A 15,953-nucleotide genomic window follows, 5' to 3' on the forward strand; every position below is an offset into this window, starting at 1 on the left:
CCCTCAGACTGCTGATCATTTTTTATTTCTTTTGATTGTACAGATTGGGTATAGATGATTCGGTGCCAATTTTCCCTACGGTGCCATGTTATACTTACCACCCACACTGTATTAACTACCTCTTAACCATCTATTCACCAGAGGCACTGTTTTCTATTAACCATCTCCACAGATTTCTGTGGGTCAGGCATTTCTGTGGTGCATTATGGTATTTGCATCCACCTGACTTCCAATAGTTAAGTGCAGTAATCCTGCCTCTATTATTTCAAACCATTACTATTTCTGTCAGTGATCCTTCTATGGTAACATCCTCTCCTACTCTGAGCCATAGCCTGCAAAAGCTAACCACCACTAAACTTCTTAGTGATGCTGGTACTCCTTTCACCAGTGCACTACTTATAGCTTTAACAAATAGTATGTCCTTTGGGTCCTCCTGAAGAACATAGTTGTCTAGAGGGATGATTTTCTGGCCTTTCCATAATATATTTATTCTATTATTTCCACTTTCCTGAGCTTTTAATCCTTTCTCCCACCATCTGCTATGGCAGCTCGAGTATTTATACCTCACTTAATGTGTGTCTTTGTTGTTGTTTTTCCCCCATACTTTGCATGCCATCCTAGTAGTGAGTTCACATTAACTCCTGGTGTCTTTTGCAGGACGCTAAATCCAGTATCTTGGGAAAAAACTCTGAAATCAATGAGTTATCCTTTGTTCAATTTCATATTCTAGCTCCCCTGATTAAGGCCTTCATGATTCACTCCCATGCTTGCTCCCTCAGCTGCTAGTACATGCTCGTCAGATCCTCCGGCTCCTTCTTAGGGTATTTCCCCTTCCTTCTGTATCAGGCCCGACACATCCCCAGCAAGGTGGTGCTGGAACCTAACTCTAGAATGGGAAATGGGAACAGATTCTGAGAGAAACCCATGTTATCTTACAAAGGAAAGGACCCTGCATGTTCAAGCAAGGTGAGGTGCTAGTCATTAATAGGAAAGAGTGGACCACTCCTGAGAAATCTGAGAACACTAGATTTTTAAGGACATCCATCAAGATGTCCCTATCCCATGTGTCAGGGTTCCATTTCTTCCTAACCAGGGCCCTGATCTTGGCATAGCAGACTTATCTTAGTTGGAATTTTAACTTTCGTTGGATCTTGCTTCCAGTAAGTCCTTGAACTGGCCCTCAAATTTTTCTACCCTCTACCTGGAAAAGATGAAGCCCTCTTTATATGCAATGAATGAATCCCTCTGGCTTTCTCACATAGCTTTTTAATTGTTGACTAATTTATTTCTGCTTTTCACTATTTTTTTAGAGGTTAATCAAGCTTAGCGATAGCCATCCAATTTTCTGGCCTTCCTTATATTGAATATTTCTCACATATCTCTCAAAGTTCAGCTACATGGCACCAATTAATGCATTCCCTTCTACCAGCACCATCCAAATTCATCAGCAGCAGAAGCTGTAACAATTCCTCTGCCACCTGTTTCACGTGCCTATCTACACCACCTACCACCAATGAATGGGTCCTCATTGCAAGATGGGCAGCAGGAGATTCATCTCCAAATTGTCATCACAATGTTTGCTTTCCTGAACTGCTTCTTATACCAATTGCTATAGGCTGGCTTCCTGGAGAGTAGACTCAGAGACAGAGTTCAGCATGAAGGGCTTTTATTAGGTAATACACTTGGAATCAACACCTGTGGAAGGGAAAAGAAGGAAGCAGGATTGGACAGAGGGAGAAATGAAGCTATCCTATGTGGAGCAAGGTCATGTCAATCAGCCATTGCTTGCAAAATACCCCAAGAAGGAGGTATGACCTTGGGGGAGGTGGCTCTCTAGCCGAGGCAATTCCTGAACAGGGCTGACAGCTGAGGGCTGTCTGCTGGCAGCACTCCTAGCAACTGAAATAATAAGCTCTTTATCCCTGAAGGAGGATTAAGGTAGCAGATTGCAAAATCCACAAGTATGATATCATTTTTTCCATTAGAAAGTTGGTGGCTATCGGATGCTAGAATTAAGATTAGTTTCACTTTGAAAACAACAAGATGTAAAATTTCAAACATTTACAGCTTTTTAAAAACATATGTATTTAAATTTTTAATTTATACCTTCCAAATATTTAGACATAAATATGTGGACCTACAGTTATACTTTTTCTCTAGGTCTCTAAAATGTTATTTACAAGCCTGCTTAGCTTGAATCCATCAGTTTCCTTTTGGTAAAGTATGCAAAAATTTCTTATTTATTATATAAAAATCAGAAAATTCAGGTGAGTTAAAAACAGATAAAAATCACTCATTAATTTAACATCCATATGGAACTATTAGCATCTTCAATGTATACATGAGAGTTTTTACATACAGATAATTTAAATATATAATTTTCTTCATTAAAAAATATAATTTGGCGCCTGACCAGGCAGTGGCCCAGTGGATAGCACATCGGACTGGGAGGCCAAGGACGCAGGTTCGAGACCCGAGGTTGCCAACTTGAGTGCGGAGCTCATCTGGTTTGAGCAAAAGCTCACCAGCTTGGACCCAAGGTCGCTGGCTCGAGCAAGGGGTTACTCGGTCTGCTGAAGGCCCACGGTCAAGGCACATATGAGAAAGCAATCAATGAACAACTAAGGTGTCGCAATGCACAACGAAAAACTAATGATTGATGCTTCTCATCTCTCCATTCTTGTCTGTCTCCTATCCCTCTCTCTGACTCTCTCTCTGTCTCTGTAAGAAAAAAAAGAAAAGAAAGAAATAGCATGATGCTATTTCCAATGTAGTGATAAGGTAAACAGTAAAATATATATATTTTCACACTTCAAAATGGTATATATATATACATATATATATAAATATATATATATATACATATACATATATATAAATATATAAATAAATAATTTGGCCCGACCAGGTGGTGGCACAGTGGATAGAGCATCAAACTGGGATGTGGAAGACCCAGGTTTGAGACTCCGAGGTTGCCAGCTTGAGCACGAACTCATCTGGTTTGAGCAAGGCTCACCAGCTTGAGCCCAAGGTTGCTGGCTTGAGCAAAGGGTCACTCAATTTGCTGAGCCTCCCAGTCAAGGTACATATGAGAAAGCAATCAATGAACAACTAAGGAGCTGCAAAGAAGAATTGATGCTTCTTATCTCTCTCCCTTCTTGCCTGTCCCTCTGTCTCTCTGTCTCTTTCTCTCTCTCTCTCCCCCCCCTCTCTCTCTCACACACAAACACACACACAAAGTATAATTTGTACTTTTGCAGCCTATTCCCCCCTCCTTAAGATTATATGCTGAATTTTTTCAAAGTTAAATATGTGTAGATGCCCATCAACATTTTCAAGAGCTGCAGAGTGTTTTAATGTGTAGACATATCCTAATTTGTTTAGACAAGTGCTTATTTTGAGACACGTGATCATTTAAAGATTTTCACACTTCAAAATGGTACAAAGCCTTATACAAGCCAATTATTTGATTATTTCCTAAGCATAAATTTCTACCAGTGGAATTTCTGGGCCAAAGAGCATGAACATCTTGAGGGCTTTTGAAATACATGTCCAAACGGGCCTTGACCCAATGCATGTATGCTCCCACCAGCACACTGAGAGCGCCCCCGACACCCTTTCACCACACTCTGGGTTGGAAGAGGGGTGGATCTTCTCTGGTGTGGATGCCAACAGCTCCCTCGATGATTCCACAAAGGCCCTGCCTCAAACAACTTGATAAAAGAAATCTGATAGAAGCACTAGAAATTGTTCTTTCTTCTATTATATTTTCTTACTTCAAAATAGTAACTAACTGACTGACTAGGTGGTGGCGCAGTGGATAGAGCATCGACCTGGAGTGCTGAAGTTGCTGGTTCAAAACCCCAAGCTTTCCCCAAGGCACATATGAGAAGCAGCTACTACTAGTTGATGCTTCCTGCCCCTCCCACCCCCTTTTCTCTCCCTCTTCTTTCTAAAATAAAAAAATAAAATCTTTTTAAAAAATAAATAGTAACTGGACCTGGCAGGTTGGCTTAGTGGTAGAGCGTCGGCCTGGCATGCAGAAGTCCCGGGTTCGATTCCCGGCCAGGGCACACAGGAAAAGTGCCCATCTGCTTCTCCACCCCTCCCCCTCTCTTTCCTCTCTGTCTCTCTCTTCCCCTCCCGCAGCCAAGGCTCCATTGGAGCAAAGATGGCCCGGGCGCTGGGGATGGCTCCTCGGCCTCTGCCCCAGGCGCTAGAGTGGCTCTGGTTGCAACAGAGTGACGCTCTGGAGGGGCAGAGCATCGCCCCCTGGTGGGCAGAGCGTCGCCCCCTGGTGGGTGTGCCAGGTGGATCCCGGTCGGGTGCATGCGGGAGTCTGTCTGACTGTCTCTCCCCGTTTCTGGCTTCAGAAAAAATAATAATAATAAATAAATAAAATAAAATAAATTAAAAAAAATAAAAAAAATAAATAGTAACTAACATATTCACTTATATAGGTAAAAGACTGGCCAAGAAAGAAGATCTTTTTCTATCAAATGTCCCCAGGACTCTAAAATAAAATTGTCCCTCCCTGAAGGCCCCCAGAATAGGTCCCAGCACAGCTTCGTCCAGGGGTCTCTCACTTCCTTCATCCCTTTACCATTCCCATGACCAGCAGTGACATTTCACACCTTAATTATCTTGTACTTAGACTATGGTGCTAACTCCCTAACTGGTGTACCAATCTTCAGCGGCCCCTTCTGTCCCCTCCCCAGCTCACATACATCCTTCACGCAAATCAGCCACATTGTTTTCCTTTCATCCTGCCCTTCCCGTGATCATGAAAGACTCTGGTGTCTCCCAGGGTTGGATGGAGTAATACACAGACACCTCAGTTTAGCAATCAGGGACCCCCACCAACGAGACTCACCCTAACTGCTGAACTGTATTTCTCATCACTCCCTTCCTCACACTCTGCACTTAGGCAAGCCAGCCTCCTCTCTGGGGCAGGGTTCCCAACTCCATGCTTTCTTCCCAGTACCTCTCCTCCCTCCAATGCCCTTCTGCCTTGTTTCTATCTTATCTTTCAAGCCCAGCTTACTAAAGCATCCCCTCTTCTGTAAACTTCCTCTGTGCATTTTTGCCCTCAGACCTTTCTGCCACCTCTATGCATTAATAAGAAGCAGCTAGCTATGATCAGTGGCTCCTGGTTTTGTTATTGTTTCCATACATCTTGCCTTCCCAAATAGATCATAAACTCAAAGACAAAGACGTGTCTTATTTTCTGCTTAAAACACACAGCTTTATTGATGACAAAAATAAAATTTCAAATGTATAAACATAAGTCCACACAAAGGACCAAAGATGACCTTACTTATAATCAGTTTCATTTCTGCTCATGAAGCATACTAAAAACATCTCAGACAAGGTAAAAAATCAACACATGCATTTTCAGTACAAGTTTGAATTAATCTGGTGTTCAAATGGTCCAGCTATAGACCATCATCAGTAACATCAGTCTCAAAGTTTTAATGCAATTTACAAAGTGCATTGCCCCCAGGCTGCAAAACCAAAATATTACTCATATTTGTTTGAAAATATACAACTAATCAGAGCTTACTTAATAATATCTCAATTCTTTCTTTCACCTCAGGGTCACTGTACTCTGCTGCTAAAACTCGAAGTTTCTTGGCATATGCTTTAGGTCGTTGGAATACGAAATAAAGGGAATTTTTACTGAACTTGTCCTGGCTAAATACTCGTGCTCTTCTTTTAAAATGATAATTTATATTTTCAAATAGTGAAAGAGCATTAAGAATGTTCTCTTTTGTCTCTTTCTTGCTAAATATATTAATCAGTGATGTTGGTGCATTGGCTATAAGCAAATCTTTTGTCATAGATGGATTTTTAGAGAAATTCAAAAGCATTCCCAAAATATAGTCTTTAGTTTCTCCACTTCCCACAGTTAATAAACGAAGGAATTCTGAAATATAATTTGTAACCATATGCTGATATTCGCTAATAATAGTCAGGTGCTTTATCAGTCTTAGTCCTGCCAGCTGCACATTTGAATTCAATGGATAGGTGACAGTATCTTCACATACTTGGTTTAGGTATGTTTTAACCTTCCTGTGATTTTCAGCAGCCACTGAGATGTTATTTAGGGCATTTAAAGCCCTCTGCCTAACACTGGGGTGGGGATTATTGAGCAAGCTTTCAATAATTGAGATTCTACCTGCATTACGAATGACTTCATGGGAAAATGGATAATCAGGACTGTTATATAGAGCATTATTGGCTATTTCATGAATAGAAGGATCTTCAGTCATCTCAATCATGCAAATGAGTTTTTCAAGCTCTTGTGGATCCATATTAGCTTTGTGTTTACAGCGGCAGGCCCAGGGCTGAGCTTTACCCCCGGATTTGATCTGCTTTCTGAGCTCATCTTCAGGTGGTAAGCGGGGCTCATTTTGATATGGAAATTTCATTTCTGCCCAGATCATGGTTCCTGTCCATGACTCCATTCCTGCCCCAGGAACCATGGACGGATATATGCCTGTAGGTTCAGATGATGTTTTGGCTTTAGTCTTAGGTGCAGATTTGTCTTCACTTCTGTTTTCTTTCCCATCCTTGAACCAAGACCTTACATTCGCTCCACCAGTAGCCTCAAGCTTGTCCTTGTAGCTGGCCTTATTTCCAGCCCCACACTCAAAACTGACATTTTTCTCACTCCTGGATCTGTACTCATTCTTGTTCTCACTCTCAGCCCAAAACAAGGACCTTAAACTGATCTCCTCAATATCAGGGCTGGATGATCTGCTTAGCTCATCCTCATCTATATCTTCAGCCAAAATCCAGGACCTCAAGCCAGGTTCTTCCCCAGAGCCAAGCTTAGCCCCTGTAGTAGCTGCATCTTCATCCCAGAGCCAAGATTCTTTACTGGCCTCAGCTCCAGCCTCAGCCCCAAGACAGGAATCCATAAAGGCCTCCTCTTCAGATCTGATCCAGGACTCAATACTGGCCTTGTCCTCAATCTCAAACCTGCCCTCTTCCCCAGCCCCTGATCTGGATTCAACACTGGGTTCATTTTTACCCCCAGGTCTAGATACAATATCAGCCTTTTCCACTCTCCAGAACCAGGATCCTTTGCTAGCCTCACCCCCCGCCCCAAACCAGTATCCTTTATTGTCCTCCACCCCAGCACAGACTTGGGACTTTCCACTCGCCTGGTGTCCAGCCCTGGCCCAGGACCCTCCACTTGTCTGATTCACAGGCCCCAGCCTAGACCCAGACCAGGAGTTTTCACCCACTTGATCCCCAGTGCCAGCCCAGGAGCTTCCTCCACTGGCCTGATCCTCTAATCCAAGTTTGGAACAGCTACCTGCCTGCTCCCCAGCCCCAACCCAGGACCTTCCACTGGCCTGGTTCCCAGTGCCAGCCCAGGATCGAACATTGGACCGGTCCATAAACTCTGGCCTGGACCCTCCATCAGCCTGTTCCCCAGCCCTAGCCCAGGACCTACAAGTGGACTGGTCCACAGGCCCAAGCCTGGACGCTCCACTGGCTTGATCTGGAATGTCAGCCCAGGACCTTCCACTGGACTGGTCTTTAGACACCAACCTAGACCTTCCACTGTGCTGGCCACCAGCCTCAGTCCAGGATACATTTTCACTGGCCTGATGATCAAATCTAGGCTTGGCCCCACTACCAGGTAGATTTTCAGTCCCAACCCAGCACCCTCCACTAGACTGGTTCACAGCCCCAACCCAGTACCCAATACTAGTCACATTCCCAGCCGTAGCCTCAGTCCAGGAACCCCCATTTGCCTGAATTCCATCTCCATCCCAGGACCTTCCACTGGCCTGCTCCTGAGTCCCAGGCCAGGATCCTCCAGTGGCCTGGTTCTCAGCCACTGCCCAGAACCCTCCAATTGCCTCTTCCCCAGCCCAGGATACCGTACTGGCCTGGACCCCATCCCAGGAACCCTCACTGATCTGACCTCCAGTCCAGGGTTCCCCAGCAGCCTGGTTCCCAGTGCCAACCCAAGACCCCTCTCTTACCTGATTCTCAGCCCCAGTCCAGGACCCTCCAATAGCCTTGTTCCCAGTCCAGAGATCCCCACTGGCCTGGTCCCCAGGTCCATCCCAGGGACCAATACCAACCTCATTCTCAGCCCTAGCCCCAGACCAGGACTTAACACCAGCTTCATCACAAGCTTCAGCACAGGACCTAATACCAAGCTTATCACTAGCCCTATTCCAAGACTCAATACTGGCTTCATTCTCATCGTCAGCCCAGGACATGCTATTCTCCCAGTATTCATCCCTGGCCTGAAACCTAAATTTGATCCATCGCTCAGAAGCAATCCAATCTTCAATACCAATTCCATTCCAGTAATAGTCATGGACTTTAGGTTGCATCTTTTCACAGGCCTGAGTACCTGTCTCACCCTCACTTTCAGAAGTAGGCATGGCCTTAGGCTTGAGATTTGGATAGATAGCACTCTCCTCTGTGGCTTCTGCCTTAGACTTGGGCATAGCTTTGTCTTTTGCACCAAGAAAGGTCTTGCTCTGGGGAAGCACCATGGACTGAGGCTGGCCAGAGCAAGACCTTGTTGTAGTTGTCCTGGCCTCTACCTTAGACTGAGCATTGACATTGCCCTTGATCTTACTCCTGGCACCAAGCAAGGCCTCACTGTGGGAAATGTCTACAGGCTGGGGCTGAGCAGAGCCTACTGTATCTGCTCCAGCCTCTAACTTAGACACAGTACTGGACTTGGCCTTGATCTTATTCCTGGCATCAGACAAGGCCTCATCCTGAGAATTGGCCACAGCTCGATGCTCGGCAGAGCTCATCGCATCTACCCTTGCCTCTGCCTTAGACACAGCATTGAGATTGTCCCTGGCTTTATTCTTGGCACCAAGTAAGACCTCACCCTGAGAATTGGCCATAGCCTGGAGCTGAGCAGAGCCCATTGCATCTGGCCCAGTCCCTGCTTTAGATACAGCATTGGAATTGCCCTTGACTTCATTTTTAGTACCAAACAAGGCTTCACCCTGTGAATTGGCCACAGCTTGGGGCTGGGCAGAGCTCATTATATCTGGCTCAGCTCCTGACTTAGATACAGCATTGGTATTGCACCTGACCTTATTCCTGGTACCAGGTAAGACTTCACCTTGGGAATTTGACACAGCCTGGGGCTGGGCAGAGTCTGTTGCATCTGGCCCAGCCCCTGCTTTAGACATGGCATTGGCATTGCCCTTGACCTTATTCCTGGCACTCGGCAAGAATTCACCTTGGGTATTAGATACAACTTGGGGATGGACAGAGCCTGTTGCATCTGGCCCAGCCCCCGCCTTAGACACAGCAGTGACATTGCCCTTGACCTTATTCCTAATACTAGGCAAGACTTCACCTTTGGAATTAAACATCACTTGGGGCTGGGCAGAACCTGTAGCATCTGCTCTGGCCTGTGCCTTAGACACAGTGTTGGGATTATCCCTGATCTTATTCTTAGTACCACACGAGGCCTCACCCTGAGAATTAGTCATAGCCTGGAGGTAGTCAGAGACAGTTGCATCTGGCCCAACTCCTGCCTTAGACAAAGCATTGGGATTACCCTTGGCCTTATTCCTGGCACCAGGCAAGCCCTCACCCTGAGAATTGGCTACAGCCTGAGACTGAGCAGAGCCTGTTTTATCTAGCCCAGTCCCTGCCTTAGACACAGCATTGGTATTGCCCTTGACTTTATTCCTGGCACCAGGCAAGGCCTCAGCCTGAGAACTGGCCATAGCCTGGGGCAGAGTGGGGCCCACTGCATCTGGCCCAGCCCCTGTTTTAAACACAGCATTGGAATTGCCCTTGACCTTATTCTTAGTACCAGCTAAGGCCTCACCCAGAAAACTAGCTACGGCTTGGGGTTGAACAGAGCCTGTTTTATCTGGCCCAGCCCCCGCCTTAGACACAACATTGGGTTTGCCCCTGACCTTATTCCTGGCACCAAGCAAGGCTTCACTTTGGGAATTTGACACAGCCTTTGACTGGAGAGAGCCCATTGCTTCTGCTCCAGTCTCTGCCTTAGATAAAGCATTGGGATTGCCCTGGAGCTTAATCATGGTACCAGGCAAGGTCTCCTCCTGGGAAATGGCCACAGCCTGCGGCTGGGCAGAGCCTACTGTATCTGGCCCAGCCCCTGACTTAGACACAACATTGGGCTTTCCCCTGATTTTATTTCTGGCACCAAGCAAGGCTTCCCCTTGGAAATTGGCCACTGCCTGAGGCTGAGCAGAGCCCACTGTATCTGGCCCAGACTCCGACTTAGACACAACATTGGGTTTGCCCCTGATCCTATTTCTGGCTCCAAGCAAGGCATCGCCTTGGGAATTTGACATAGCCTGGGACAGGGCAGAACCTGTTGACTCTGCTCCATTTCCTCTCTTAAACACAGCATTGGGATTGCCCCTGACCTTATTACTGGTAGCACATAAGGCCTCACTCTGGGAACTGGCCACTGCCTGGGGCTGGGCAGAGCCTCCTGTAAATGTTTGAGACTGGGCAGAGCCCAATGTGTCTGGCTTAGCCTCCACCTTAGACACAGCATTGGGATTGCTACAGGCCTTATTCTGCATACCAGATGAGGCTTCATCCTGGACATTGACCATTGCCTGAGGCTGACCACAGACCCTCAGCTCTGCCTTAGCTTCTGCCCTAGAAATGGCATTAGGATTTCCCTTGTCATCAACCTGGCAGTCAGACAAAGCATGAGTATGAGTCTTGGCCCCACTTAGAGGCTGCACACCGGCTTTCATGTCTATCCCAACCCCTACCTTACACTTGCCTTTGGCTTTGCCCCTAGCCTTAGCTTTAGTACTAGGTAAGGTCTCAACCTGGCTCATGGCAGACATCTGAGACTGTAACTTTGTGTCTGTCCCAGCCCCTTCCTTAGACATAATATTGGCATTGCCCTTATCCTTAATCCTGCCATCAGGCGTGGCATCACCCTGGACACTGGCCATAGGTTGAGGCTGTGTATAGGACATGTCTTTCCCATCTCCTACCTTAAAAATGGCATTGTGATTACCTCTGGTCTTAACATTGGAATCAGGCAAGGCCTCAACCTGCGAATTGACCCCAAGGTTTGCCTTGGCCCCTGTTTTAGACATGGCATTAGAATTGCCTCTACCCTTAACCCTGGCATCAGGGATAGTCTCAGGCTGAGCAACAGCTTTCATATCAGCTTCAGTCATTGCCCTAGATGTGACATTGATATTTTCCCTGGCATCAACCCTGGCATCAGACATTGCCTCATCCTTTTTCTTGGCCACTGTTTGAGGTTGTATAAAAGCTCTCATATCTGCCCCTGACCCTACCTTATACATGGCATTGGTGTTATTCTTAGCATCAATCCTTGCCCCAGTCAGGGTCTCAGCCTGAGCATTGGTTACAATCTGAGGCTGGGAAAAAGCCCTCATGTCTGACCCAGACCCTTCCCAAGATATAATTTTGTGATTTCCCTTGGCTTCAACCCCAGCACAAGGCATATCATCATCCTGGATCTTGTCCACAGCCTGAGACGGTGCATAAGACCTTATATCCACTCCAGATTTTGCCCTGGACATGGTGTTAAGAATTCTCTTAGCATCAAATGTGGTACCAGGCCTGGCCTCAGACTGATTCTCGGCCACTTTCACAATTTCTTCCAGGGCTCTAGCTTTGGTCTCAGCCATAATTCCAGTCTTGTTTATAGCATTCATCTTGGCCACTTCCCTGGTCATTGCCAAGGCCTCATTCTGTGTCACCAGTACTCTGTTGTTCAGTTCTGTCTCTTTTTCAGCAAATATATGAGTTTCCACTTTGGTCTGGGTCATTGCTTCTTTCTTGGCCTCTGCCCTGGCCTCCAGTTCCCATGCTTTAGCCTTGGTCTGAGTCACTGCCTCTTTCTTGACTACTCTCTCAGCCACAGAGTCAGTTTGGGTCACTGCCTCTTTCATGGCCACTTCCTTGGCTTTTTCTTTGGCCTCATCCAGAGTTACTGCCTCTGTCATGACTACTCTTTTGACCTCAGATTGGGCCTCTGCCTCTACCCCAGCCATTGCCTTGGCCTGAGAGTTGGCTTTGGCTTGGGCTCTAGCAGTGATCTGAGTCTCTACTTCAGTCCCTATCCCATCTCCTGTTCCAGTTTCTGCTCCAGTCTTAGCCTCAATCTCTGTCCCATCCAAGGCTTCACTCACGGCCAAGGTCTGGTTCTTTAACCCAGCCACAGTCTCCATCTTGACTCTAGACCCATTGCTGGCAACTCTCGTCACATTCTGGGCTCTTCCCTTGGTTAATCTGTAAATGTAGTAGCAAGTACCAGCCCAGATCACCAGTCCTGCAGTCACCCAACCCACTTCCTGAACGCGAGCCATTTAATGAGCCCTGGTGAAGGCACAAACAAGGTACAGGGGGGCTCAGATGGGCTGGGGAAAGAGGGTGGTAGGTCGGGGTGTAGACCTGTAAGGATGCTGGTCTTCAGCTCAAAGGCCACTACAGCTGTCACTGGAGGTGGACCTAGAAGTGGAGGAAGGAAATGGTCTAAAATTTCACTTCTAATTCTGTGCATCATACAGATAGATACAGAGAAGGACAAGGAAGTGTAGAAATAATGTGCTTGGTGAGAGAAGAGGATGATTAGCAAACTCTCTCTCCATCCCTTTTATATTATCCCCTCCCTAATTTCCCCAGTCACAACAATTTTCCCCCAAAGTATTTTCATAGACATTTCTTTACACCAAATAAATAATGAAAAAGATGGTAGGAGGGCTAAAAATGGAAGAGACTGAGAAGCCCTCAGACCTTGATTTTTATTGGACTTTAGTCTGGTCATTATTCCCACAGGTCCCTACCCCCATACCAACCTGTATTGATCCGAAGCCATTCCCTCCTCTTTCCTTCTCTTGATTGGTGATATACCCTAAAGTAGATCTATATACTCATGAGATCTATAGACCTAGAGACAGATAGACAAATGGAAGGACAGATGGGAGTGGAGATTTTTTGTTCTTTATGTCACTGGTATATTATTAGCAAACTATCTCTCTTAACACCTCAGTTCACCCACTCCCTATACCAAAATAAAAGTGAAAGTGTATGGTAAGTAACAGGAATAGTGGGAATGGTGGATGGGAAAGGGAGAGGCTGAGGATGCTCCAAATGAACATTGTGGACCTACTGGATACATGCTGACCTCCAACAACCCACCCTAGAGGTCTACCCAAGCAGTCCCCATCCTCTTACCATTCTCTACTAGTCAGGGGTAATTTCCTCTTTGTTTCTTTGCTTCCAATCATTTCAAGAAGACCTGCAGTCAGATCTATGGACAAACAAATAGGAGGTAATAGAAACTTAATCCTTTAAAGAACAGAAAATCACCTTGATTCCTAACCCCAGGACCTGCCATGCCAGAGAGCCTGGGCCCAGTTTGCTAACATGTCGCATTTCATGGTCCCCCCTGTAGTCTTCTTTCAGTCACACCCCAGCCCACTCTTACCCCCCAATATCCTGAAATGTTTCCTGCACTGAAGTCAGTACAGTTGTGGACTGGCAGATTTTAAGAGAGGCAGAAGTATCATCTACTGGGACCTTCTCAAGTCTCAGCCACCTTCTGTTCCCACCCTCTCAGACACTGCCCACCTTGCCCACCTTCACACCAACCTCCATGGTTCTAGGCCAGTCTCCCCCTTTCCCTTGCTTTCAGTGGTAAACAGCCCTACGGTAGGTGTATGGGAAGATCTAGGAACAAACACACACAAAAAAGGGAAAGTGAATGTTGAGTGTTTGTGACATCCCAGCATTTAAAACATAGGTCTCAGTACCTGCCTTATTGGATTTAAAGAGTCATTCCCTGGAAGGCCGAACCTTAGGTTTACCCAGCACTGAAGTGGGCAGAGTCAAGAAGGGAGTCAAGGATAATATAATGGGAGTGACACAAGCAAAATCTTTTAAAACCAACTGTAGGATTCTAGGGCCTCTCCCAACATCTTCATTTATTTTACCAAGATGTTCAGACAGGTGGAGTATCTGAAAACTGGAGAATGGAGAGAGAGATGGAGGCCCCTGGATCCCTTACTCTAGAATCATCATAGCCTACTGCCATCTACTTTCCCTTAAACCCATCTCTAGGAGTCTACAGCAGAAGAGACAATGTGTGGGAGAAGGCTTTTGCTTTTGAATAATCACTGTCTCAAAATAACAACAACAACAACAATAATAATAATCCTTAATACAACAATGTGTATCTTCTCAATATTCTCAAGTGCAAATTAAATCATCCATGGAAAAGTTTGTTATCTTTACTAGTCTTCAATATACAATTTAAGTTTAAAATTCTAAGTTTGGTGAGTAAACACAGTTTACGGAAAATACCCTAGCTAGCCCCCACCCCATATCCTAACTAGATTGTGGCGCCTAAATTCCTGTCATAAAATTCACATCGAAATTGGGCGATTCAGACAGTGTCCATGCTCACATCAACCTCCACAGTCCTTGTGCAGCTGTCTTTCTGCACTCTTTCTTCCCTCGCCTCGTCACAAACTGTGCCACACTGAGCCATACTGTCATCCGGTGTAAAGGCACTGGGCGCTTGGACAAGCACCCAGGACAGAAATCCCAATACTCGCCAGTTTGGGTTCAAGAATCCGGTTATCAAAAGTCCCTCCCAACATTCTAGTAAGCCACCCCCATCAACCCTGCCATCCAGTCACTAAAGCCCACCATTTTCTCTGCGGACGCCACCGTGGCGTGTCCCTTCCACTGAAATGAGTAGGAAGCTGAGCGGACATGTGTGGTCAATGATGAGAGTCAGGAGGGAGGGTGCATCTCAACCTCTGTATCCCCCCCCCCCCGTTAGACACTCCCCCCACCGGCCTCCCAGTTCAAGCCACGGCTCCCTCTAAAGCACTCGGCAGGGGGCGGGGGGCTCTGTGGAGGATCAGCGGGAAGGTTCTTGAAACTTCAGCCCGCATGGTCTCTCATCCCTGGACCGGCTACCAGGGTTGAGTGGCGGCTGCCGCCCTGGCCTCCGCGCGGGCCCCGGACCCTTACCTGCTCCGCTTTCCCGGGCCCGATGCCAGCCCGCCGTGCGCAGGGCAGCGGGAAGCTGGTACCCAGACCGAAGTGACGACTGCACCGAAGGCAGCGTCGCCCTGCAGCTCCCGGTCACGTGAGGGTCTCGCGTCACCAACAAGCTCGCCCCCCAACCCCCACCGGCTGCGGGGAGTTCGGCAGGACCCTCCCCCCACTCCGCACGCCGAACTACGGTTCCAAATCTCTGCTGGGCCCAGCGCGCACCTCAGTCATTCATCTGGGTCCTCTCCAATCTCCCAGCGTTCTCTGGTTACTTAGGAGGGTCTGCATTCTCCACCCACCCCCAGGCCTTGACTCGGTCCTTTTCTGAAGCTTCTTTGAGGAATCTTCTCTTTATCTCTTAGGCTACAAGACCAATGCTCCCCATCGGTACAAAGCTGCACCAAATTCGGCTAAGGAAGGAATGTCAGAAAAAGAAGCAGAGAGCGGAAGGGGAGGCTTAACTTTCTTTGTACGCTCCTTTTTTTTTACTTTTAACGTTACATTCATTGTTTTTGTAATCCGGAAATGCAGCCAAGCCATTTTCATTTGACATTTAAAAATGAGGTCGTAAAAATAACAGAAGACTCATTTTTTACATTACTTTTTCACCTCATTAAAAAAATGTTTTCTAGCTGCTATGAATGATTTCGCAGCTTTCAAAACAGACTAGTAATTATTGGCATTTTAAATACAAAATCTTCCTAAACAAAACCAACATGTTTTCAATGTGATCTATAAATTTATCTTCGGAAAGACATTCTGTTTTCCAATCTTGGCAGTTTTCCGCAGGTGATTTAATGCCTTTTGAAATTCTGGCTGAACTCTTGATCTTGTGTCAGGTATCTGGGAATTTCTTCCTAGGTAACTCCTGGATGATTGAATGTAGGTCCAGCTCCAGATGAACC

The 15,953-nt window shown here is 46.4% G+C and overlaps 1 protein-coding gene across 6 annotated transcripts; it reads right to left on the reverse strand.

Moving 5' to 3' along the window:
• Nucleotides 1-1,514: 1,514 nt before the first annotated feature.
• ARMCX4 (armadillo repeat containing X-linked 4) lies at nucleotides 1,515-15,420 on the reverse strand. Of its 6 annotated transcripts, none has more exons than XR_010747848.1 (5): nucleotides 15,025-15,148; nucleotides 13,636-13,713; nucleotides 13,219-13,294; nucleotides 12,840-12,931; nucleotides 1,515-1,695 (listed from the first exon to the last, which is right to left on the reverse strand). XR_010747848.1 is itself a non-coding variant. In XM_066356673.1 (5 exons), exon 5 carries the CDS (start codon nucleotides 12,348-12,350, stop codon nucleotides 5,553-5,555), a length of 6,798 nt encoding a protein of 2,265 aa, XP_066212770.1. In that variant the 5' UTR covers nucleotides 12,351-12,492; nucleotides 12,840-12,931; nucleotides 13,219-13,294; nucleotides 13,636-13,713; nucleotides 15,271-15,420; the 3' UTR covers nucleotides 5,263-5,552. The 6 variants fall into 6 exon arrangements, 5 of the variants coding, with proteins under 5 accessions (XP_066212770.1, XP_066212769.1, XP_066212771.1 ...); XM_066356673.1 differs by lacking the exons at nucleotides 1,515-1,695; nucleotides 15,025-15,148 and adding exons at nucleotides 5,263-12,492; nucleotides 15,271-15,420; XM_066356672.1 differs by lacking the exon at nucleotides 1,515-1,695 and adding an exon at nucleotides 5,263-12,492.
• Between the last annotated feature and the right edge of the window lie 533 nt (nucleotides 15,421-15,953).

This window comes from Saccopteryx leptura, chromosome X (genome assembly GCF_036850995.1).
Source record: "Saccopteryx leptura isolate mSacLep1 chromosome X, mSacLep1_pri_phased_curated, whole genome shotgun sequence".
NCBI lineage: Eukaryota > Metazoa > Chordata > Mammalia > Chiroptera > Emballonuridae > Saccopteryx > Saccopteryx leptura.

What these genes read in the sequence shown, in the direction of transcription:
- ARMCX4 (XM_066356673.1), bottom strand. Translation starts at nt 12,350, where the DNA reads ATGGCTCGCGTTCAGGAAGTGGGTTGGGTGACTGCAGGACTGGTGATC.